Below are 24,573 nucleotides of genomic sequence, written 5' to 3'. Positions count from 1 at the left end.
CAAAGGCGAATGGTAAGAAAACAGTGGTTGCCTCTGACTGCAAATCCCTGTTCATTGGAAGAGTTGGAAGAGTCTAGGATTTGCTCATCCTGTGAACAATACAGGACTCTTATCTTTGCAGGGAGGGTGGCCTAGGTTGGAAAAATTAGATAGTAAAATAAAGGTCCCATGTATTGCTTTCATAGAGGAACTCACTTCCTATTTAGATAAAGTCCATCCTGTCCATTCAGGGCTGCTGATCACCGGCAGTTGTGATGTTTCAAGTGCAGACGGGATGCCTTCCTTTAGGCCTACTGGAACATTACAGGTGGTGGAGTGGTTATGGAAAATAAATGTAATGGGACAAGAGGTTCAAGGTCATACTAAGCAGGAAAGGGTCTGTAGCAAAGCAGCTATCTGCCGTTTGGCCTCCTTATAGAATAAACAAGCAGGAGTAGCAAATGCAGCATACCACATTTGAAATCCAATTACATCTACGTATTGACTTTATCATAATGCTTCCTTTTTTTTTTTTACAGAAGGGGAAACTGAGAATGATTCATGATCCTGCTAATGGTATGGAAACTTGACCTGCTACAATCTGTGTGCATTGTGGCCTTCAACGTTACAATGAAAATTCTGCACAAGAATGTACAATACCAATTTATGTGAGTTTTATATTTTGGGAATAGATTATACGTGAAAGAATTGCCCAACTTGTGTACAGCCTGAAACCTAAAATGTGCATTTGGGAGACCGGTGGTATGTATTTGCTGACTTCTGTGGGGCTGTAGGTATCTTCTGCCGTGTGGGAACTGTGTGGGCAACATTTCCAATTTGCAGCTGTTTGAGATACGAACAGTGTCTGGGAATTGGACAGTGTAACTGCAGGTTACAACTAACTGCAGTTCTGTCGAGTGCAATTCCAGTGAACAACAGTGTTCGTTTAACTAGAGTCTGGCAATTCAACAGGATAAATTGAGAACTACATCGTCAATTACTGGATTCTGGAATAAGGACCTTTATTTTGGGGTTTTTTGAAGTTGATTAATTATTTTAATCCATAAAAAGTATATCCAAGTTAGACACAAAATGCTGGAGTAACGCAGCGGGTCAGGCAGCATCTCTGGAGAAAATGGATAGGTGACGTTTCAGGTCGGGACCCCAGTTTCGCCAATTCAGTTGCAGAAAAAGTTAATACAACAAATCACCTGAAGTTAATACAACAAATCACAAATCACTTAATCGGGGATCATGACAGAAGCCTCCTCGTGGCGATCCTCGAAAACGACGACACGACGCACTCTGTAACGCGTCAGGTGACCAATTCTGTCAACATGTTGGACGACGACAGAAGCCAACAGCGAGCTATACGTCATCTGACACACGAGCGAGCAAACTCAATCTAGTTTTACTGCTGATTAAGGCGATGGTTTAGCCCAGTACATTAAAACCTAAACCTACCTGTTTTGAAAGCATGTCACTGAAAACATTTAGTTTTAAATAAAAAGATTAACCACAAACAATGTAATGCTTCAATTTTGAAAGCAATGTTTAATTTGCAATAACATTGAAACAACTTCAGCTACAGGCAACAAAATGCTACCACATAACAGCAGGGAAAAGAAACTCAGTCAAGGAGATTTTTCACTGAAATAATAATTAAATCATTTTAATATTTTCTACTGGTAATATACTGACAATTGTATGCTACTTGTACAGAGTAATATTGGTTTATATACGAGTAGCATGAAATGAGTCAGACTGCACAAGGCCAAAGATGGCCTTCTCAAGTAATTCTTAGATATTTAATTAGCCATTTAATTTTTTAAACTGTTGAAATGCTAGGTCTCTTTTTTGAATCAATTAAGAATTTTGCCATTATTTGTAGCTTAGATTAATAAAGCATCTACATTAAGTAAGAGCCTGGTGGAAAGATATTTATCTTGGAAAAAAATAACATTTTAAAACATCTGACGCCTGATCTATTACTCATATCATCACAACCTATCAAGATATAGGTTGTGATATCAGGGAGCATCTTCAATAAAATATTAGTACCTTGCAGAGGTATGACATGGTAGTTAAAAATGCTAAATATAATTTCAATTTAATGTTATTGAATAAATGCAACATCTGATTTATTTGGCTATAAAAAAAAACACAAGTTATGTTATGCCATGAGACTAATTATTTTCTTTGTTCAGTAAGTGAGAAAGGTTCATTTTTGTTTTTTCTAGTGCTGCAGTCTTTGCTCGTCTTGAAGGTCTTGATGATACTGAAGGGGCTGGAGTTACAAAAACGTGGCTGTCACTAAAATAAAATTATACCATTAGTAGTCAAATCAAGTTTGAAAGACAATAAATTAAATAGCTTCAGCAAAACATATAAAGTTCAAGAAGGGAGATTGTGCACAAAGGTTTTTCAGATTTTTTTAAATCTAAAAGCATAGCCCAGAAATTTTTCACAACATTCTCAGAGAACCCAAGTTGAAAAACTGTTCTGGCCTCAGTTATGTGATGCTTTCTCACCTATTCATCCCATCATGGGAATAGAAACAAATTATTATGGCATATCAGAAATAAATTGTAATTGCTCAAAATGTTCTACTACCTGAAAAGATTACAGAGTTTTGGTATGTCAGAGAGGATTCTCTTGAACGTCTACAGGTATACAGTAGAGAGCGCATTGACTGGTTGCATCATGGCCTGGTTCAGCAACTCGAACGCCCGGAGCGAAAAAGACTGCAAAAAGTTGTGAACGCTGCCCAATCCATCACCGGCTCTGACCTCCCCACCATCGAAGGGATTTATCGGAGTCGCTACCTCAAAAAGGCAGCCAACATCATCAGTGACCCACACCATCCTGGCCATACACTCATTTCACCCCTGCCCAGTGCTTCCACACCTCAATTTTTTTTTTTCCTGAAATAGAATTCAAATTACCTGGAATTTGATGGTGTTTCCCAGCCTTCCCCAACTGCGCACGCGCGGATACCAGGCCCACTGCGCATGCGCAGGGAGACAGCGTCCCAACCACGTCACCGGCGCCATTTTCAATTGTGACACGGCTGACGGGCCTCCCCCAACTGCGCAGGCGCGGATGGTCGTAAATATATGGGAACATACTTTTTTTCTTCAAATAATCCTGCGGGCCTGATTTGATGCATGCGGGGAGATGCGAAGGCTTACCGGGTCGGGAAATCCTTACCGGGCCGGGGAAGGCTTACCGGGCCGAGAGATTTCCTGAAATTTCCCAAAATTATTTTATTTCACTAAAATTACCCAAAGACAACCAGAATTTCAGGTAATTTCCTTCAAAGTGGAAACACTGCGCCTGCCATCGGGAAGAAGGTACAGGAGCCTTAAAACTAACGTCCAGGTTCAGGAACAGCTTCTTCCCTATAGCCATCAGCCTATTAAACACCACAACCTCAAATAAGCTCTGAACTACAATAGACTATTATTATTCCACTACTATTGTTTGTTTTTGTGTGTGTGTCTGTGTACTTGTGAGTATGTATATATGTACACACACACTGAACTTTTTTCCTCTCGTTTATTATATTGTTTATAGTGTACTATGTTTACATATTCTGTTGTGCCGCAGCAAGTAAGAATGTCATTGTTCTATCTGGAACATATGACACTTGACAATATATTGGTATAATTCCCAGTATTTCCTAATATTTTCTCTGAATTCTGTAGGAAGCTCTGCAAAAACAGTTATTTACAGCATTGTCATGGAGTCATACAGTGTGGAAACAGGCCCTTCATCCCAACTTTACCTCACTGGTCAACATGTCCCAGTTACACTAGTCCCATCTGCCTGTGTTCGGCCCATATCCCTCTAAACCAGTCATATGCATGTACCTGTCTAATTGTTTCTGAAACATTGCGATAGTCCCTGCCTCAACTACCTTCTCTGGCAGCTCGTTCCTTACACCCATCACCCTTTGTGTGAAAAAGTCACCTCTCAGATTTCCATTAAATCTTTTCCCCTTCACCTTAAACCTATGTCCTCCGGTCCTCGATTTCCCTACTCTGGTCTAGCCAATGTATTCCTCTCATGATTTTATACACCTCAACAAGAACACCCCTCAACATCCTGCACCCCAAGGAATAAAGTCCCAGCCTACTCAACCTTTCCTTGTAGCTCAGACCCTTGAGACCTGGCAACATCCTTGTAAATCTTCTCTGTACCCTTTCCCGCTTGACATCTTTCCTAAAACACAGTGCCCAGAATTGAACACTATACTCTAAATGCAGCCTCACCAACATCTTATATAACTGCAACATGACTTCCCAACTTTTATACAATACTCTGACTGATGCAGGTTGATGTGCCAAAGCCATTTTGACCACCCTATCTACCTGCGGCTCCACCTTCAATGAGCTATGTCCCTGCACTCCTAGATCCCTTTGCTCTACAACAATCCCCAGAGATTGTTCCCATTCAGTGTGTAAGTCTTGCCCATGTTAGACTTCCCAAAATGCAACACCTCACATATCTCCGCATTAAATTCTATCAACCATTCCTCAGCCCACCTGGTCAACCAATCAAGATCCTGCTGCAATTTTTCACAACCATCTTCAATTTCTGCAAAATGACCCACTTTTGTATCATCTGCAGACTTGCTAATCTTGCCATGTACGTTATCATCCAAATAATTGATATAGACGACACATATTAATGGAGTAATTCAGCAGGACAAGCAGCATCTCTGCAGAGATGGAATGGGTGACGTTTCGGGTCGAGATCCTTGTTCAGACCCTATCCATTCAGCTATCTCTCCTTGGATCCCATGCGATCTAACCTTCCAGAGCAGCCTACCATGAGCTAGAGCAAGGAATTAGGAAAGTCCTGCATTAATTATTCGCCACAATTTTCTATTTGAAATATGTCTATTAATTCATGTTAATGTCTGCCACCACAAGGAAATAATACTTGGATATCAAATTCACAAATCCGAAATGATCCAGTGTATATAACCATATAACAATTACAGCACGGAAATAGGCCATCTCGGCCCTACAAGTCCGTGCCGAACAACTTTTTTACCTGCCTGCACTCATACCATAACCCTCCATTCCCTTCTCATCCATATGCCTATCCAATTTATTTTTAAATGATACCAACGAACCTGCCGCCACCACTTCCACTGGAAGCTCATTCCACACCGCTACCACTCTCTGAGTAAAGAAGTTCCCCCTCATGTTACCCCTAAACTTCTGTCCCTTAATTCTGAAGTCATGTCCTCTTGTTTGAATCTTCCCTATTCTCAAAGGGAAAAGCTTGATCACATCAACTCTGTCTATCCCTCTCATCATATATAGTTAACTATTTCCAAAGTGAGTGATAATCCACAATCTGACCTAAATTTCCTTGTGCTCAAACAAAAGTGCTGGCAGGCCAACTCTTCCAGCTTAATTTTGGGGTTTTTTAATATATGTAACATATTTTCCACAGAAAATGTAAGGCTAATTTTAATACATAACATTTTGTAAAATCCTTGTGATTTACAGGGAGGTTGTTTTTTAAAGTTATAATTTTAGCTTTCAAAGAACCTCGTAACAATGCATAATATTTAAATGTAAAGTGGCAATACAAATACTTTACATTTAGAAGAGATTTGGAAAGGTATACGGATTTGAAAGATTTAGAAGGATCCGAGTCAAAGACAGGAAAATGGGACTAGATTAGATAGGAAATTTGATCAGCATAGACAAGGTGGCCTATTTCCATGCTGTATGACTGACTTGTTTGATTGCCATTATAAAAGAGATTTTATAAACTGGAGGCAACTCTTATCCAAACAGTGGGTTACGCAAAGTAGAAAATCTGGTCTCAATGAAAGTTTTGGATGGCACAGGGAAAGGGAGAGCATGGCATCATTATTTAAGATCTATTTGTGCTTCATTTTATTAGTTTAACAAGTACAAAACTGATAAGGAATTAACTAGCAAGTAACAAAAAAATTCAGAAATTGCAAAGTATGGCGACTATATGATCAATAGAAAACTTAATTATATCAAAGGAAAATTTGTATTGTACCAAAACTAGTCAAGTTAGCTCTGAAATTACAATGGGCATCTGTGAAATAGTAAATTTCATCCTTTTTGGCAATATCTCCAAATATTTGAATGCAAGTGAATGAATATGCCATTCCAGGAAGGCTTCCATTATGTTTGATACATTTAATTAATACACCATGTTTTATCAGCTAATAACATGAGTGTTTGAAACACATTCCCTGAAGTGCAACTTAATTTGTAATAACATGCTTCATTAAATTTCAGCTCATAATCACTGCATTTATGGAAACTTTAAATCATTTCAACCATTGATAATGTACTTGCCTTTCAGGGGAATCTGGTACTCTCTTGGTCCTTCTGCTTCTGGTTGCAGACTTGGCAGTTGACAAATCTTTACCTTGTTCTAAAATAAAGCATAAACATTTCAGTTCAGGTGGTTACAAGATATCCTCTAGTTAAAATCCACACCATATCAACTGTATGGAAAGTCTAATTTGGGTAAAAATCAGTTTTTAATAATTGAAAATGTAACCAAATTTTGCTGAAAACAATCTGTAGTTTATGTTAGGGACAGTTCAGTTTACAAAAGGTCCAGATAACTTGCCATTTGCCTCAACTCAACATATGCCCTGTTAAAAATGTTCCCATGTGAAAATGTGAAAAAGCAACATATAACAAAAAAATAAAAGAATGATATCAACTAGTCAATCATTGTTTGTTACAAGACAAATTGGATAGTAATGGAGCCAGATGCAATTTTCTGTAGGTAAGTAAGAAAATTGATGAAGGCGAGTGGTAGCCATTTTTACACTGACTTTATTAAGGCTTGGTGATGTGATACAAGACCAAGTGGGACCCGTTGGGTCCCTGTCACACGGGAGGCCTGATCTCCCAACACAATATTGCACCACTCACCCATAGCCCCCACGGGAGGTCTGGTTTCCCCAACGCAACCCGTTCAACAAGGCAATATTCTACCACTTACCCATTTCCCCAATGGGAGGCCTGGTCCCCCAATGCAACCCGTTCCCCAAGGCAATATTGCACAGCACTCACCCATTTCCCCAACGCAACCTGTTCCCCCAACGCAAGATTCCACCACTCACGGAATATCTGTCTGTGTCCAGCGTGCTTTTAAAAAATGTAATTGAGATCCCATTGTGCCTTCTTCAGCCGCGGGAAAGGGGAGGGGGAGGGGGAGGGAGGATCGCGGCTCTGGGCCCTGTCTCTGTCTCTGTCTCTGTCTGTCTCCGTCTTTCTTTCTCTCTCTCACACACATCAAATCTGAAGGAAACTTGACAACATCGACGAAGGGAAAAAGCTGAGTAAGGTTCTGCAAAAATTTTAGCACTACCGTGTACCGTTTTGGCGTAGAAACAATCTCATTCATCGACACACACACAAGACTTTTAATAGTATACTAGACCAAGGGGGACCCGTTGGGTCCCGTCCCCTCAACGCGGGGGGGGGGGGGGGGGGGGGGGGGCAGCCTGCGGCATCACACATTAACCATCCCCCTCACACACTAACCACCCCCTTGATATTGGAGAGAGGAGGGAGGGGGTAGAGAGAGGGGAGGGGGTAGAGAGAGGGGAGGGGGGAGAGAGAGGGGAGGGGGGAGAGAGGGGAGGGGGGAGAGAGAGGGGAGGGGGGAGAGAGAGGAGGGGAGAGAGGGGGAGAGAGAGGGGAGGGGGGGAGGGGGGGGGGGGGGGGGGGGGAGAGAGGGGAGTGAGAGAGAGAGAGGGGATAGAGGGGAGAGAGAGAGAGAGGGGATAGAGGGAGAGAGAGGGGAGAGAGAGAGGGGAAGGGGGAGGAGAGAGGGGAAGGGGGAAAGAGGAGGGGGGGGAGAGAGAGGGGAGGGAGGGGAAGAGAGAGGGGAGGGAGGGGAAGAGAGAGGGGAGGGAGGGGAAGAGAGAGGGGAGGGAGGGGAAGAGAGAGGGGAGGGAGGGGAAGAGAGAGGGGGGAGAGAGGCCCGGGGGGAGAGAAAGGAGCCGACGGAGCGACCTGCGAACTTGGCAGCTTCAGTACAGGACCCGATTTGCTTGTTCTTTCTGCGTCTTTTGAATAACGGGGGGAGGATGAGTATGGGGGGGGGGTGACGTCACTCACAGCGCGAACAAGACGGCAGCAAGCAGACCCATTGTGACGTCATCAGCGAGACAGTTGTTTGCAAATGACACTTGTATTGATGGAGTTTTAAATAGCACAGGAGGTAGAACAGCTGGAAAGTTGGGCGGAGCAGTGGCAGATGGACTTTAATCCAGACAAGTGTGAGGTAATGCACTTCTGGGGAAAAATTCTGGTTGGTCATGTGGCCTCGAAACTTCGGGGTGCAAATCCATAGTTCCATGCAATGGCAACACAGGTTGATAGTGTAATGAAAAGGGCATTTGATATGCTTGTCAGTGTAGGCTGAGACATTTTTATTAAGAGTTAAGATGTTATATTGCAGCTGTACTAAAAACTGTTAAGATTGCACTTAGAGCAACAGTGTGGTAACAATAGAGTATAGAAGATTGAAAGGGTTCAGAAAAGATATACAAGGATATTGCCAGGACTAGAGGGTGTGAGCTATAGGGTGTAAGCTATAGTTGAGTAGGCTGGGTCTCTATTCCATGGAGTGTTGAGTTAACTGACGTATTTACAAAAAATTTCAATCAATCCCTAGCACAATGCATGGTCCCCACATGCCTAAAAACATCGGAAATAGGGCCAGTTCCGAAGCAGACAGCCATAACCTGCCTCAACGACGACAGGCTGTTGCACTAACACCAATCATCATGAAGTGCCTGGAGAGATTGGTCCTTAAGCGCATCAAGGCCGCTCTCCCATCAATCCTGGATCCACACCAATATGAGCAAACAGATCAACAGACGACGCCATTGCCACTGGCCTCCATACTGTACTGCTGCACCTAGAACAATGGGGAGCATACGCACGACTGCTATTTGTGGATTACAGCTCTGCATTCAACACAATCGTACCCAGCAGACTGGTCTCCAAGCTGTCCGACCTAGGCTTCGAACACAACATCTGCCTATGGATTAAGGACTTCCTTAAGGACCGGTTGCAGTCAGTCAGGATGGGACCACACAACTCCCCCACTCTGACACTTAGAACAGGAGCTCCACAAGGCTGTGTGCTGAGCCCCCTCCTCTACTCTCTCTATACCTATGACTGCATACCGACCCACAGCACAAACACCATCATAAAATTTGCAGACGACAAGACAGTGGCGGGGCTGATCACTGAGGACGATGAGTCAGCTTACAGGGAGGAGATACTGAGGCTAGTGCTCAGAGAAAAACTTAGCACAATACGAAAAAAACAAAAGAGCTCATCATTGACTTCAGGAACAAGCAGGGTGACCATCCCCCAATGCACATAAACGGAGGAGTGGACAGAGTCTCCAGTTTCAGCAGGGCTCGAAATTAGCGATTGCCTGGGTGTCAATGACCTCCCAAAGTGCAGCCAGCAACCTAAATGCCGAGTCATTTTGCCCGGCTTGGCACTGCAGATACTGGTTTAACATTAAAACCGCAGTGTTCAATTGTCACTGCTACTGTTGACTCGTTATTACAGAAATCATTTTAACGGCAAATCATTGCTCTTAATATGGAGTATCAGTACTGTAGTTATTTAATGAGCAACATTCACAACTATACGTTGGATTTATCCAGGTTTTACTTCTACAGTCGGTCATATACATCACAAATTTGGTCAGGAGATATTTCAGTTGAAATTTTAACGTTAATTCGGAAGTGGGAATGATGGAAACAGCATTTATCAATAACTTTTTTTTAAAATCTTGTGCGTACAAACTGGGTATCTTCATTACTATTCACAGCACATACATCTAATCTGAATGTCCGGTATTGTGGTGTTTTGTCACCTTTAAACATATTACCAAAAGAACATTTGCTGCAGTTATGTCCTATGGCCATCTCTTGTCAGTTAGTGTAATGTTTAACCTGTCAGATGGGTATAGTCAGTTTTAACAGCTATCATCATAAAATGCCTTTAGAAATTTCCTTGCAACCTGTATATTTTGTTGTGGATAAATTATGTGGGAAGCGAGAGTGTTTCTGTACCAATAGCAATAACAACCCATGCTATTATGGCCATGTCATGATAATCTTCAGTCCTTCACAGAAAACATGCTTGCATCAATCTGTAGTGTGCATGGTTAAGCATATATGTTACCATGGTCTAGGATTTATTGACACAGGTTGATCATACGCTGAATAATCCAACCACATTTTTGTTTGGAAGTGGAAAGAAATAATAGAAATTGCAATAATTGCAATGTGTAAAAAGTTGAGATATTGTATTATAATTTTGCTGCATGTCATTGTGGTATATATCATGTCTTGATTGGTGAATATGTTTAGTTTGTGACTTTATTCCAAGTAGAAATAATATGTGAATGCTTCATTGAGCATAATTCCGACTGGTAACTACGCACTTCGTCCGAGCACATTATTGCACACGTCATGCAAGCTGTCTTAAATGACCACATAAACTGTCATTTGGCAACCTAAAAAGCTGCCTAGGTTGCCTGGCTGGCAACAGGGAAAAAAAGTTAAGTGAGAGCCCTGTCAGGTTCCTGGGCACCCACATCTCAGCAGATCTCAGGTGGTCAACTAACACGTACTCCCTGGTAAAGAAGGCACATAAACGGCTTTTCTTCCTAAGATCACTCAGGAAAGTCAACTTGCCACAACAGCTGCTAGTGTAATTCTACCGTTGCTCCATAGAAAGTGGCCTGACAATGGCATCCTGGTATGGTATGGCAACAATTCTGCAGCTGACAAGGCTCTGCAGTCATCAACACATCCCAGAAGATCACCAACACACACCTGCCTGCCCTGGAAGAGATCTATAGCTTTCGTTGCCTGCAGAAGGCATCACGCATACTAAAGGACTCATCTCATCTCGCACATCACATGTTTGCCCTTCTGCCCTCAGGAAAGCGTTACAGGTCCATCAAATCACACATCACAAGATTAACAAACAGTTTCTACCCCAAGGCCATCACCACTCTGAACTCTGCACCGAACAGACAGCCCCCATAGCCAATATTTTGTACTGGCACAACACTATACTGTGAAATATTGCACATTATGGCGACATTTTCTTGCCATTTTGGTATTCGTTATTCGTTATTATTTATCCGATACGTTCGAGCTCCGCTCGGACAGTGCGCCTGAAATTTTGTTGTATGTATTTGCAATGACAATAAAGTATTACTATTATTATCATCACGAGGATGAGGGGAGATCTTGGAGGTATACAAAATCATGAGAGGAATAGATCGGGTAGATGCACACTTTTACCCAGAGTAGGGGAATTGAGGACCAGAGGACATAGGTTCAAGGTGAAGGGGAAAAGATTTAATAGGAATCCGAGGGGCAACATTTTCACACAGATGTGTGGTGGGTGTATGGAACAAGCTGCCAGAGGAGGTAGTTGAGGCTGGGACTATCCCATCGTTTAAGAAACAGTTGGACAGGTACATGGCTAGGACAGGTTTGGAGGGTTATGGACCAAGCGCAGGCAAGTGGGACTAGTGTAGATGGGACATTGTTGGCCGGTGTTAGACCGAAGGGCCTTTTTCCACACTGTATTACTCTATGACTCTATGAGAAGAGATTCACCAAGTAAAACTTAAGTACAAGAAGTAGAGCAAAGGGGAAGATACAGAGAGCAGCACCTAGTTCTCAGCATCGTAGTGCATCAGTTCCATAGACAATCCCCAATGTTTGCAATGGGGTAGAGGTGAATCAGATAGTACCCTAACTTTTGGAAGGACTATTCACAAGCATGATAAGCATGGGGTGGGAAAGCTGTTCCCGAGTCTGGTGGTGTTCCCTTTCAAGCTTCTGTACCTTTTGTCCGATGGGAGCAGGGAGATTTCCCACTCAGGTCATAAATCTGGGTTTATTCTCCCTGGATTGGAAATAGCTAAAGGATGACCCTATAGAGCTTCATAGAATTTGAGGGGCATAGATAGGATAGAGTTAGAATTTTCTCCCCCCAGGGCAGTAAAGTCTAGAACTAGAGAGCACAGGTTTGAGGTGAGAGGGGATATAAAATATCTAGAGCCAGCTGCCAGAGGAGATGGTGGAGTCAGACACAAATACGGTTTAAAAAGCATTTGGACAGGTACTTGGCTAGGAAAGGCAGAGAGAAAATTTGATCTAATGGTAGACATGCATCATGGTTGGCATGGATGTGGTTGCCCAAAAGGCCCAACTCTGTGCTGAACATTTCTATAATTCTACAAACATCCATACAACATCATTATTATTAATATTTCAGTCATCGGCCAATACTAATTAATATTATTGTCTTACCTCACACAAGCAGAACAGGCTTGAAGGAGTGAATAGCTTATTCCTATCTTATAATTTCATATGTAACAGTGGGAAGAGAGAGCAGTCACAAGAACCACTGAAGGATATTGGCACAATGGCTTAACATGTCTGATCAAAAGTTTTTGAAAAGTTTCAGGTAGGGTATATAGGTACTTTGTAAGCCAGTGGGTGAAAGGTTGCCATGAGTAGAAATAATGCAAAGTTAAAGTTAGTTAGATTAGCTGTGATTTTATTAAATGGCATAGCAAGATTAAGGGGCTATGAGTGGCATCCTCTTGCTCCTAATTCACGTTCTTAAAGATCGGATTTAATAATGATGGAGCAGCCCATACCTTTGTCAATTTCAGTTTTGTCCATTGTGTTGTCATCTTTACACTTCTCGCTCTCTTGTAATCCTCCATTTAGGTGATTCATAATTTTCTCAATGACTCGCTGATTTACTTTGTTTTTCATTTCCTACAGGAATATCAGCATAGAAGTATTTAGTTCCAAATTTGTATCTGAAAATGTAATACCTGTCCTTTCATTTTCAAAAATATCATTATAATACATAAAAATTACTTCTAGCATATTCATCAAATTTTAATAATGCAAAATGTAGAGTTTTAAACAAACCCAGCTTTAACAACATTTATGCTGGACTTTAGTTCATAAAACATCTCTATAAGTGGCATGGGAGGCACAACTTCTGATAGATAATTTTACCAAGTTATCTTAAAATATTTTAGGCCAAATATTGACATTAGATGATAGTGGTTTGCAGTTGCAGGTAAAAACATTCAAAGAATCAAACTGATGTGCATCTGTGAAAGAAGACTGAGATAATGAAGAAAATATGACTAATAGTATTGCTCCACTGGGAGCTGGCATGGACCAGAAAGAGCTGAGCGACTGTCTACAATGCTGTTGCAGGGATAATCCATGTTACTTTATTAAATAACTTGCCTATTTCTTTACCTTGCAAAACAAAGAAGAAGCTTACTTCACATTTTTCAATGTTCAAATTAAAGTCAACCTATTTAAATTCTAAAAAAGCCAAAGCAATCTATTTCTTTCCAATAAAAATATGCAAAAAGTCACAAAAAGTTACAAACATAACCTTAATGTCGGCCAGGAGAACATGCAGCTGCTCGGTCAATATTGATCGCCCTGGAGAGAGTTCAAGCAACCCCAGAATTTTGACCAATATCCGAATATCAGGAGAATCTGGATCCTTCAATATTTCTTTGCAGATCTTCACAGCCAAGTTGTCGTGAATTGTAAGTTCCTACACAAATAGGACATGTTTAGGTAGCAATGCAAGGTACCTCAGTGAAGAATACACAGCTCTCATTTAGATTCCCAGCCTAATGCTTATTACATGCAAAAGAATAATGGAAGTACCTTTAAGTTTTTTTTAAACCGCAATTTAACAATCCTTGTTCTATCTATGATTCCCTCCAGAACATTTGTAGACACACAAGAAAGATCTTGTCTAACCGTTTTGACATACATTTCCAGTTGCATCACTTGTCAGGTGATCTCAACAACGGTTAAAGCCATTTCTATCCTCTTCTCCGCATACCAATATTCATAGACATTTTTCTTTCTGCATTTGCCAATTAAAAAATTCTCCTCCCTAAGTCACTTGTACCACATTTTCAATCCTCAAAATACCAAACATTAGGCTCTCCAGCTGTTATATTACACATGCAGACTTCACTTTGTCAAATATCTGTTTCCTTAAATCCAAAGCAACTATGTCAATGAAAGATATTGCCTATTTATGTAAAGTTATTAGTGTTGCTTACCTGATGGTCCTCATTTTTTTTGTTCAGCGAATTAGTTGCACTGACACGGGACAAATCCACAAAAAGCTCTGCCACATTAAGGGGATTAATTTCAGCTAAAGGAGAAGAAGCTGGTGCATAGAACAGGGTCCTCAATGTAGGTAAGAAAGCTTCCTGATAACATTCTTGATTTTTCCTAAGAGAAAATGTTTGCAAAATATTAAATATAAATTTTATTTATTTTATGAATCAATATTTGCTTCAAGTTTTCACTATAAAAGTAGTTGCTGCAGCAAAGTATCTAATAAAGAGCAATTTCAAAATGGACTCTGGAAATAAAAAGAGGGCCATAAACCCTCAACATAACAAGCAGTATAGGTGGAGATAGAAACAGGAACAGTTATCCATTCATCCATCTATCTATCTCTAAAACTCTCGTCTTGTTTGGATGTCTATCTGTGTCTGCGTGCGGTATCAAGGAACTACGCCAAAACGGTACACATTAGCGCAAACATTTTTGCACCACCTTACTCTCCTTTGGCCCGTTGTCATTTGTATAAACTTTCGTTCAGATTAATGTTTTACTTCACAAGTTGTTGACATTAAAACGTTTAGAAAAGCCAACTTTCAGGAGAATAACTGTGACTGTGCTGTGAGAGTTTTCTGGCAGTTGGAGCTATGAAATCACAATGGCATCTCACAGTCCTTCAATCATAAATAGTGATATTCTTAGACATTGTTTTTATTCAAAGATAAAAAATAGTTAGGTTTTTAATTTTCTTGATTGGTCCAGGTCCCACGTGGGGGGGTTGTAGCTCGACGACCGATTGGTCGCTGTTCCAGGCTGCTGATTGAATGAGTGGATCCGTGTTCATTGACTACTAACATTGGGTTTAGCTTATTTTTCATTTTCATTGTTGCATTTAAAAAAAAATTAAAAAAATTACGGTTTTCATAACTCAACGTCTCGAGGATCATCGAGAAAGAATACAAAACAGAAGGGAACAAGAGACGCAACAAGAAAGAACTCAAAGTTTCGAGGATCATCAAGATAGAACGCAAAACAGAAGGGAACAAGAGACTGAACTGAATAAATCTCATCTTCAACGTTTAAATTGTTATATTTTAAGTTATTCACATTTTAATCTTTAGTAAATCCCTTTTCCACTTGCCGTGCCCGTCCGCTGAGCCTGCGCCGTAATGCCTCCGTTTTCTATGACACAACGGGAACCCGTCAGTCGCGCCTGCGCAGTTGGGGGCTATGGGCGAGTGGTGGAATATTGCGTTCGGGGACCAGCCCTGAGATATATATATACAGTGGCTTGCAAAAGTATTCATACCCCTTGAACTTTTCCACATTTTGTCACGTTACAACCACTAACGTAAATGTATTTTATTGGGATTTTATGTGATAGACCAACACAAATTGGCACATAATTGTGAAGTGGAAGGAAAATGATACATGGTTTTCAAATTTTTTTACAAATAAAAAAACTGAAAAGTGTGGCGTGCAAAAGTATTCAGCCCCCTTTACTCTGATACCCCTAAATAAAATCCAGTGCAACCAATTGCCTTCAGAAGTCACCTAATTAGTAAATAGAGTCTACTTGTGTATAATCTAATCTCAGTATAAATACAGCTGTTCTGTGAAGGCCTCAGACGTTTGTTAGAGAACATTAGTGAACAAACAGCATCATGAAGCCCAAGGAACACACCAGACAGGTCAATCGAGCAATTCCAGTGCATGGAACCCAGGTAGGAAAATAACTATTAAGTACTTCCTGGGCTATTGAGAATGATGAACACGGTACGATGAACACGGTATTAAGAATATAAGACCTTGTGGTTAACGCCCTGAAGGATTCAGGGGGCTGCAAGGCAAACCCAGAAGGGAGGGGAAAAGGCTGTGGGCCAAATCCCCGCATTCTGCCCAATAGTCCGTTGGGGAAAATGCTGGACCCTGGAGGACAGGAAATACCCAGGGGTTGGAAAAGCCAACAATGATAAGGTATAGTCAGTTGGGGAAAATGCAGAGCTGCATATGGAGAGGAGATACCCACAGAAAATGTAGAGCCGGAGGGGGCCAAAATACCCAAGGGAAAGAGAAGACAGGGGCCGAAGATCACCCGGCCAACAGGACGGGGAGTCAAAGGGCAGAAGGGGAAGATAAGAAGTTCGGTAGAAATTAGACCCCTGAGGGAGGTACCTAGGAGAGGACCCTGAGGGAGAAGGGAGTTTGCCTCCTTGAAGATTCATTAGGTCTGACGAGAACAGTTAGATCAATTCTTGAGAGACAGGAAAATTCCTGAGACAGGATGATAAGGGAGTTACTCCCGAAAGTAGCAGATAAGACGGCAGAGGCCGCGAAAGGGGGATGTTTGTAACAAATGGTTGAAATGAGCAAGTTGTAAAATTGAAGACAGACGCCCCGTGGCGGAGGTGGGAGTTCCCACTGTGTTTGGGCCGTAGGGGATTGCGAACAAGCTGCAAAAATGAACTCTTCGTATCCTGGTAACCTGAAAAAGAGAAGTTGTAAAAATCGTTTCTTGATGTTCTTTTAGATTTCTTGTCAGTAAAGTTAACTGGAAATAAGTTAATTGATGAAACATGACCAGCTTTTATGTTGTTTCATGGTACATACAAGTTGAGAAACACAGACAGAGAGAGAGAGAGAGAGACAGACACAGAGAGAGATTTTATTTATTTAGCGAATGCAAAGTCCTTTAGCCAAGCAGTTGCCTCTTGATCGGCTGTATGAAGGGTGACAAGTCCTCCCTTGAGTCTTTGTTGAAGGCATGCTTCAATGATGTGTTGTAAGGGAGTGCCACAAGCACACGTGGGGTTGGGCTGCTGCCCCATTTGTGAAGGCTGGCCAAGCAGGGGCCATGTCCAGTCCTGAATCTATTCAGCGTCGAGAGAGAGAGAGAGAGAGAGACAGAGAGAGAGAGAGAGAGAGACACAGACAGAAAGAGAAAGAGAAAGGATGCCTTCTGGAGCTGTCCGCTGGCAACAGAGAGTAGAGACTTATTCGCCTTTGAGTGGGAAAACCTAAAAACCGGGCGAAAGCAACAATTCCGGTGGGCGGTGCTCCCTCAAGGTTTTACAGAATCACCAAATTTATTCGGCCAAATTTTAGAGCAGGTATTGGAGGATTTCCCAGGACACGGGGAAACGCAACTATTACAGTATATGGATGACCTCCTTTTGTCAGGAGAGAGAGAAGAGGAAGTAAGGGACGCCACAATAAGCCTGTTAAACTTCTTGGGAAGGAAGGGGTTAAGAGTGTCCCGTAACAAGCTTTAATTTGTGAAACAAGAGGTAAAATATCTGGGACATCTGATAAGTGGAGGAAAGAGACGAATCAACCCTGAAAGGATAGCTGGGATCACGGGAGTACCAATACCAAAGAATAAGAAAGAGATCCGAAAATTCTTGGGATTGATAGGATACTGTCGACTGTGGATAGATGATTACTCCAGACAAGTGAAATTCCTGTATGATAAATTGGGAGAAGAAAAAGACAAAGTTCAGTGGACCCCAGAACAGGAGGTGGAATTTGGGAAATTAAAGAACAGTTTGATTACCGCTCCCGTGTTGGCTCTGCCCTCAGTAGAACAACCTTTCCACCGGTTTGTAAATTCAGACAAGGGGGTGGCACTAGGGGTACTCACCCAGAAAAGAGGGGGAAATCGACAGCCAGTGGCCTTCCTCTCGAAAATATTAGATCCAGTCTCCAGGGGATGGCCGGGATGCATACAAGCGGTAGCAGCTACCGCAATATTGGTGGAAGAGAGTAGGAAATTAACCTTTGGAGGCACTCTGGTTGTTTCTACACCACACACAGTAAGAACCATACTCACTCAGAAATCCAACAGATGGTTAACAGACTAGACTTTTAAAGTATAAGGCCATCCTGATGGAAAAAGACGATTTGATGATAAGAACCTTAACCCGTCCCAATTCCTGTATCCAGCAGAGAAACAGGGTGACAAGGAAGAGGGCCCAGTACACTGCTGTAGTGAAATAATAGATTTACAGACAAAAAGTAGAGAAGACTTAGAAGAGCAACCTCTGGCTGAGGGCAGCCGGTGGTTTATAGATGGATCCCCCAGGTGCATAGGTGGAAAAATACATAGTGGGTACGGTATAGTGAACGGGGAAACGATGGAGGAAATTGAAAGCGGCAGGCTGCCTGGTAGTTGGTCAGCTCAATCTTGTGAATTATATGCATTAATGAGAGCTTTAGAATTATTGGAGGGGAAGGAAGGAACAGTATATACCGATTCAAAATACGCTTTTGGAGTAGTACAAACCTTTGGGAAGATCGAGGTAAAGAACTAGAGCATGAACAATTGGTAGGACAGACACTGGAAGCCTTGCAAAAACCAGAACGAATAGCCATAGCATATGTGGCAGGGCATCAGAAGGGTAACACCCTGGAGGCCAGAGGAAATAGGGCAGTGGATGAGGTTGCAAAAAGAGCAGCCACAGAACAGATGGTAGAAATGAAGTCACTAATACCGTTAAGGGAACCAGAGGAAAAAATACCTATCTTTAGTGAGAAAGAACAGGAAAACATGAAAGAAATGGGGGCTCAGCGTACTTCAAATGGGAAATGGTGGACACCAAATGGAAAGCAGCTATTGAACAAAGAAATAATGAGGGAGTTATTAGGGAGATTACATGGACAAAGCCATTGGGGAACACAAGCCCTCTGTGACACCCTCCTCAGAACCTACGCTTGCTGTGGGATGCTTACCATGGTCAAACAAGTCATAAGGGGCTGTGTAATATGTCAGCGAATTAATAAGGAAATCATGAGAGCAGTCCCAGGAGGAGGACAACCATTAGCAGTTAGGCCCTTCCAAAGAATACAGATAGATTTTACCGAGCTGCCCCGGGTACGAACATGGAAGTACCTGTTAGTGGTAGTGGACCATTTCACCAGATGGGTAGAGGCATTCCCCACGGCAACTGCTACCTCACAGGCGGTAGCCAAGATATTATTAGAACAAATTATATCCAGATATGGGATTGTGGAAACAATAGACTCAGATAGAGGGACCCATTTTGCCTCCAAAACACATGAAATGATATGTGTAGCACTGGGAATAGAATGGAAATTGCATACACCATGGCATCCCCAGAGCTCAGGAAAGGTGGAAAGAATGGATGGCACCTTAAAGACCCAAATCACCAAGTTGATAGAGGAAACGGGACTCCCCTGGACTAAGTGCCTCCCGATAGCCCTGTTGAGAATCCGAACGGCACCTCAAAAAGACATAGGGATATCACCATATGAAATGTTATTCGGGCTCCTATACTTAGGGAAGATAGAAGGAGTCCCAACAATACAAGGGAACGATGTGTTCCTGAGGAACTATTTACTGGCAGTGTCCCAATCTCTTGCAGAACTAAAAATTAAAGGATTGCTGGCCCAGAGCCCACCACTGGACTTTCCGATTCACTCAGTCAAGGCTGGAGACGGTGTATTAATAAAAACGTGGAAAGAAGAAAAGCTGCAACCTAAGTGGACTGGACCCTACCTGGTGTTACTAATCACCGAGACAGCAGTACGAACAAAAGAGAAAGGGTGGACACACGCAAGTCGAGTTAAGGGTCCTGTGGAGGCCCCACCAGACGATATCAGACCGTGGACTGTGCGCAAAGGAGAGGAACCATTGACTTTAACATTTACCAAGAACCCGCAGGAAAAATGAAGATTTCGTGTTGGTGGGTCGTGTGTTGGGTGGTTACCCAACTTGTAAGTAATGTAACATGCATAAAAATCACAATACCACAGAATAGAAGGTCCACCACCATCCCATTTAATGTATGTAAAGGAAAATGGTGGTGCGGCTATATAATGTATGTATGCACCCATCCCTGTAAAGATTGGCACGCGGTGTTTACTTCATCAAAATATGGGTGGCATCGGACCACCTATCAAACTGATAGGTGGAGAGTATATCAAAACCTGAAAGAGAAATTGCCAGGACGCGTATATGTGAGCATACAGTGTCCAAATACAGGAAAGTGGTAGGTATTGGATATGTGCAGATACAACAGGGAAGGACGCATGTCTGAAGTTTGAGATAGAAGTAAAGTGAGATGGGAAGATACGAGGATAGGGGAGAGGTGTTCAAGATAGATGACAGTCAGAATAGGGATCCCGGGGCAACACCAGCACCACCAGTAGTCAGCAATGTCATCAGGGAAAATGAGTCGAAGGATCTGAAGATAATGATAGTAGCAGGAGAAACAGGATTAAGGTAGTTATATAAGAAAGGAATACCAACAGGGGGAAAATGAGCCAACACCTGGCTTGCCTGGATGATGTACACAGCCAGAAGTATGCAACGAACCAATTGTTACGCCTGCACTGGAGCTAGGCCTCAGCTGGTCCCTGTACCATTTCCCCTGAATTGGGATAGAACACCTAGGGCTATGACATGTATACTACAGCTATTCACAAATCCCCTCTTACCAAAGAATGTGATATGCCAGAGTTATCATTACCTATTTCCGGCCAGCAACAACAATACGAAGGGCCGAAGGGAAGACCCTCGACCTCCTCCATTTACCATTCCTTTTGGGGAGGAGGGGTTTGAGTGCTATACAAGAAATAACCCAGAGGGACAGGACATGGGGGAGGTGCTCAACTGCAATAAGACCTATAACATAACGGCTGAGGAACGGGGCCACTGTTAAATAGCTCCTGGCTGAAAAAGCAGTTAGTCAGTAGAGCCGATGTCTGGTGGTGGTGCGGGGAGAATACCCTGTGGCCCCGGTTAACGGGAACCTGTACCCTCATACAACTGATGATGCCCTTCACCATAGCAGTAGAACATGCTGTAGAACTCGATAAAGGAAGCCGACGACAAAAGAGAAAGGTGAGAGGATCATTCGACACACACATCTATATAGATGTGATAGGGGTGCCAAGAGGGGTACCCGATGAATTTAAAGCCAGAAATCAGATAGCTACGGGCTTTGAGTCCATACTCTTCTGGTGGTCCACAATTAATAAAAATGTGGACTGGATCAACTACTTATACTACAATCAACAACGCTTTATAAATTACACTCGAGATGCAGTTGAAGGATTAGCGGAACAACTGACAGCTACCAGCCAAATGGCCTGGCAAAATCGCATGGCCTTGGACATGCTACTGGCTGAGAAGGGAGGGGTGTGTGTAATGTTTGGCGAACAATGTTGCACATTCATCCCCAACACTGCTCCGGATGGGTCAGTGTCAAGAACCCTAGCAGGTCTCACCTCTCTGTCTATCGAATTGGCTGAGAACTCTGGAGTAGACACCTCCTGGACCGGATTTCTAGACTCCTGGTTTGGGAAATGGAAGCACATCTTTACATCTGCCCTAACATCAGTAATAGTCATGGTAGGGTTATTGTGTTTGTTCGGATGTTGTATCATTCCCTGCGTACGGGGATTGGCTCAGCGATTGATAGAAACAGCCCTGACAAAGAACAGTGTTGCCACCATGATGGCCTTCAGAACACAGTATGACCAACGAGAGGATAGGGAGGTGAAGAATCTGCTGCTAGCATTAGAAAAGGAGGAGATAGTGTAAATCAAGGGTGCGTAGCAAAAAGAAAAGGATGGATTGTGAGGAAAGAGTTAATAGACATGGTTGATTTAGACTAGGGATAGAAAAATATAACTTAGAAAGAAATAAGATGTCAGCAGAAGCCAGACTGCTAGTAGAATAGAAAGTAACGATATAAAGAGAGAGAAATTCTAAATAAAAAGTAGCAACAGAAATACTTCAGTAGATGTTTGGGTGGGCGTTCCACGACGTTCTCGTGGGAATCTGGGTTTTATGTTATGATTGGAAGAAGCTCAATGGGTGTGAAAATAGTGAAAAGAAATGTATAAAGATAGAAGACATCCCGATCCTCGGTGTGCCTCTAGGGGACATCAGTGGAGAGGCACCTATTCTGCAGAATATGAAATTAATAAAAACACTTCTTTGTCTGAATTTGTCTCAAGAGCATTTGTGATTTTTGAATCTCACAGTCTATCACATAAAATCCCAATAAAATACATTTACGTTTGTGGTTGTAACGTGACAAAATGTGGAAAAGTTCAAGGGGTATGAATACTTTTGCAAGCCACTGTATATACACACATAACTAAAACTCTCATCTTGTTTGTTAGTGGGTCTGTCTGCGTATGATTCACGCCCTGAATTATGCCGAAACGGTACACGATAGCGCTACAATTTTTTGACCACCTTACTCACCATTGTCCTGTGGTGTTGTGTATCAAAGTTTTGTTCAGATTGTTGTTGTATTTTACAAGTTATTGCAATATTCACTTTACTAAATCCAGTTTGAGAAAGAATCACTTGACCTTTAGTGGCAGTTACAGCTAATGACATCACAATGGGATCTAATTTTCATAAATTGCCCGGCAGCAGTTCTCCACCCGACAATGACATCACAATGGGATCTCATTTACATAAACTGCCCATGAGAGGTGTTCCAGCCCACAATGACATCATAATGACATCAGCAGCTTTCACCTCGGGGGGGGGGGGGGGGGGGGGGGGAGAGGAGTTAAGGAGGGAGGGAGTGAGATTTTTAAGAAAAAATCAGTTTAAATCAAATTATTGGGACTTCCGGTGGCACCATGGAGCAGAAAGAGGCGCTCCTTTTAGCTCCGCTCTGAAAAATGCGTTAAAACGCATTAAAATACCTGGAAAGAAAAACGGACTGAATGAAAAATACTTACCGGCAGATGCCCGACGGGCGCAAGTGACGTCATCAGAAATCGACGTATACCACTGGATACCGGTATTTTTAAATGAGTAAACGGATTCTGCCGACTCGACCTCAGGCTAGACAAAGAACCCGACTGCAAGTTCCTCAAGAGCAAGAGAAAGAAACTTCTGAAGAATCTGGGGGAGAACCTGAGGACTTATTTCTACCATGGAAGAGCAAATACAAGAACAAGAACAAACTTTAAGACGGGCTATGGCAAAAGACTTTGGAGAAATTCTGACTGAAAAGCTTGGAAAGCTAGAAACAGGACTTGATGTCGGGAATAAAGAAATTTGCGGGAAAATTGACATTCTACAAGTTGCATCGAAGAGGTAAACACCGTTTTGATAGGAGAAATTAAACGGGTCGAAGAAGATATTAGCAAAAAGTTGGAGCCCATTCTCCTCACTATCAGAGAACTCGAAGCTACTACTACGGACATCTCTGACACAAAGCAAAGACTGAAGGAAGATCTCGACCGCGTTTCTGGGCAACTGGCCAGAATGACCAACAAATGGCTAGATCTTGAAGCCCGGTCAAAACTTAAGAATTGTTGGAGTGAAGGAAGGGAAGGAAAGTGGAAAAGATTCTCGGGTCTTCACTGACAACTTACTTCAACAGGTATTTAATCTGCCTGAGAGATCTAAAATTGATCAGGCACATCGAGTCCAGAGAGCCCGATCAGGTGCTGGAGCCCCAGCGAGACAAATTATTCTTAAACTACACGACCTATCAGTTCTTGAAGATATCATGAAGAAAGTGACAAGCGCAGGAATCCTGATGTTTGAAGGAGAAAATAAAAGAATTTTTAGATTCTATCCAGCAGAGGTTGTCAAGGGGCGGAGCTAATTGTAATTAACATCCACGGAAGCTCACGCGAAATCTCCCACAGTAACTTTAAATGCTGTTTTTTTTGTATTATTTACGTTATTTAGCACTTTTTTTTGCTTTTTCTTCTTAAGGCACTTTTTCTTATGATATACCAGCAAGGTTTGGCATTTAGGATCACCCACCCAACAACCAGAAGGTTGATTTATTGTGTTGCCCCATCTGAAACAAGGGTATCCATGTAAGCTATAATGCAAGATGACCCTCTAAAGAAAACTGGAGGAATTACATTTTGTAGCTGGAATATTAGGGGTGTTAATGAGCCAATTAAAAGGGGTAAGGTTCTTGCCCAACTAAAATCGATTAATGCTGATATAATATTTTTACAGGAGACGCACCTCAAAGATCGAGCTCTTATCAGGCAGAAGGCTAATTGGATTGGTCAAATATATCACTCCTCTTTTCTCTCCAAAACCAGAGGTACTGCAATTATAATTCGTAAGGGTATACCATTTAAACATAAAACCACCATAGCAGATAAAGATGGTAGGTACGTCATAGTATCTGGGGAGATATATTCTACCCCACTTACTATGGTGAATATCTACGCTCCCAACTATGATAATCCACAATTTTTTTAACAACATTTTTAATATAATCTCAGATTCCACCCAGTAAAATCTGATAATCGGGGGAGATTTCAACTGTGTTTTGGATCAATATTTGGATAAATCCTCACAATAAAAGAGATATAATACAAAATCAAAATCAAGCGAACTTCAAAATACGTATATAAAA

The 24,573-nt window shown here is 42.1% G+C and overlaps 1 protein-coding gene across 3 annotated transcripts in view; it reads right to left on the bottom strand.

Moving 5' to 3' along the window:
* Nucleotides 1-1,507: 1,507 nt before the first annotated feature.
* Nucleotides 1,508-24,573, bottom strand: part of ncapg (non-SMC condensin I complex subunit G) — a 90,377-nt gene continuing 67,311 nt past the window's right edge. For all 3 annotated transcript variants that reach the window (XM_033026077.1, XM_033026070.1, XM_033026086.1), the window contains exons 17-21: nucleotides 14,182-14,356; nucleotides 13,491-13,658; nucleotides 12,724-12,847; nucleotides 6,339-6,417; nucleotides 1,508-2,292 (exon numbers count right to left, since the gene is read on the bottom strand). In XM_033026077.1, coding sequence (XP_032881968.1) covers nucleotides 2,166-2,292; nucleotides 6,339-6,417; nucleotides 12,724-12,847; nucleotides 13,491-13,658; nucleotides 14,182-14,356 — 673 coding nt within the window. In that variant the 3' untranslated portion in view covers nucleotides 1,508-2,165. The remainder of the gene's footprint in view (nucleotides 2,293-6,338; nucleotides 6,418-12,723; nucleotides 12,848-13,490; nucleotides 13,659-14,181; nucleotides 14,357-24,573) is intronic.

The sequence above is a fragment of the Amblyraja radiata genome, chromosome 1 (genome assembly GCF_010909765.2).
Source record: "Amblyraja radiata isolate CabotCenter1 chromosome 1, sAmbRad1.1.pri, whole genome shotgun sequence".
Taxonomy (NCBI): domain Eukaryota; kingdom Metazoa; phylum Chordata; class Chondrichthyes; order Rajiformes; family Rajidae; genus Amblyraja; species Amblyraja radiata.
Note: the sequence above shows the minus strand (reverse complement) of the source record. Positions and strands in the feature narration are given on the sequence as shown.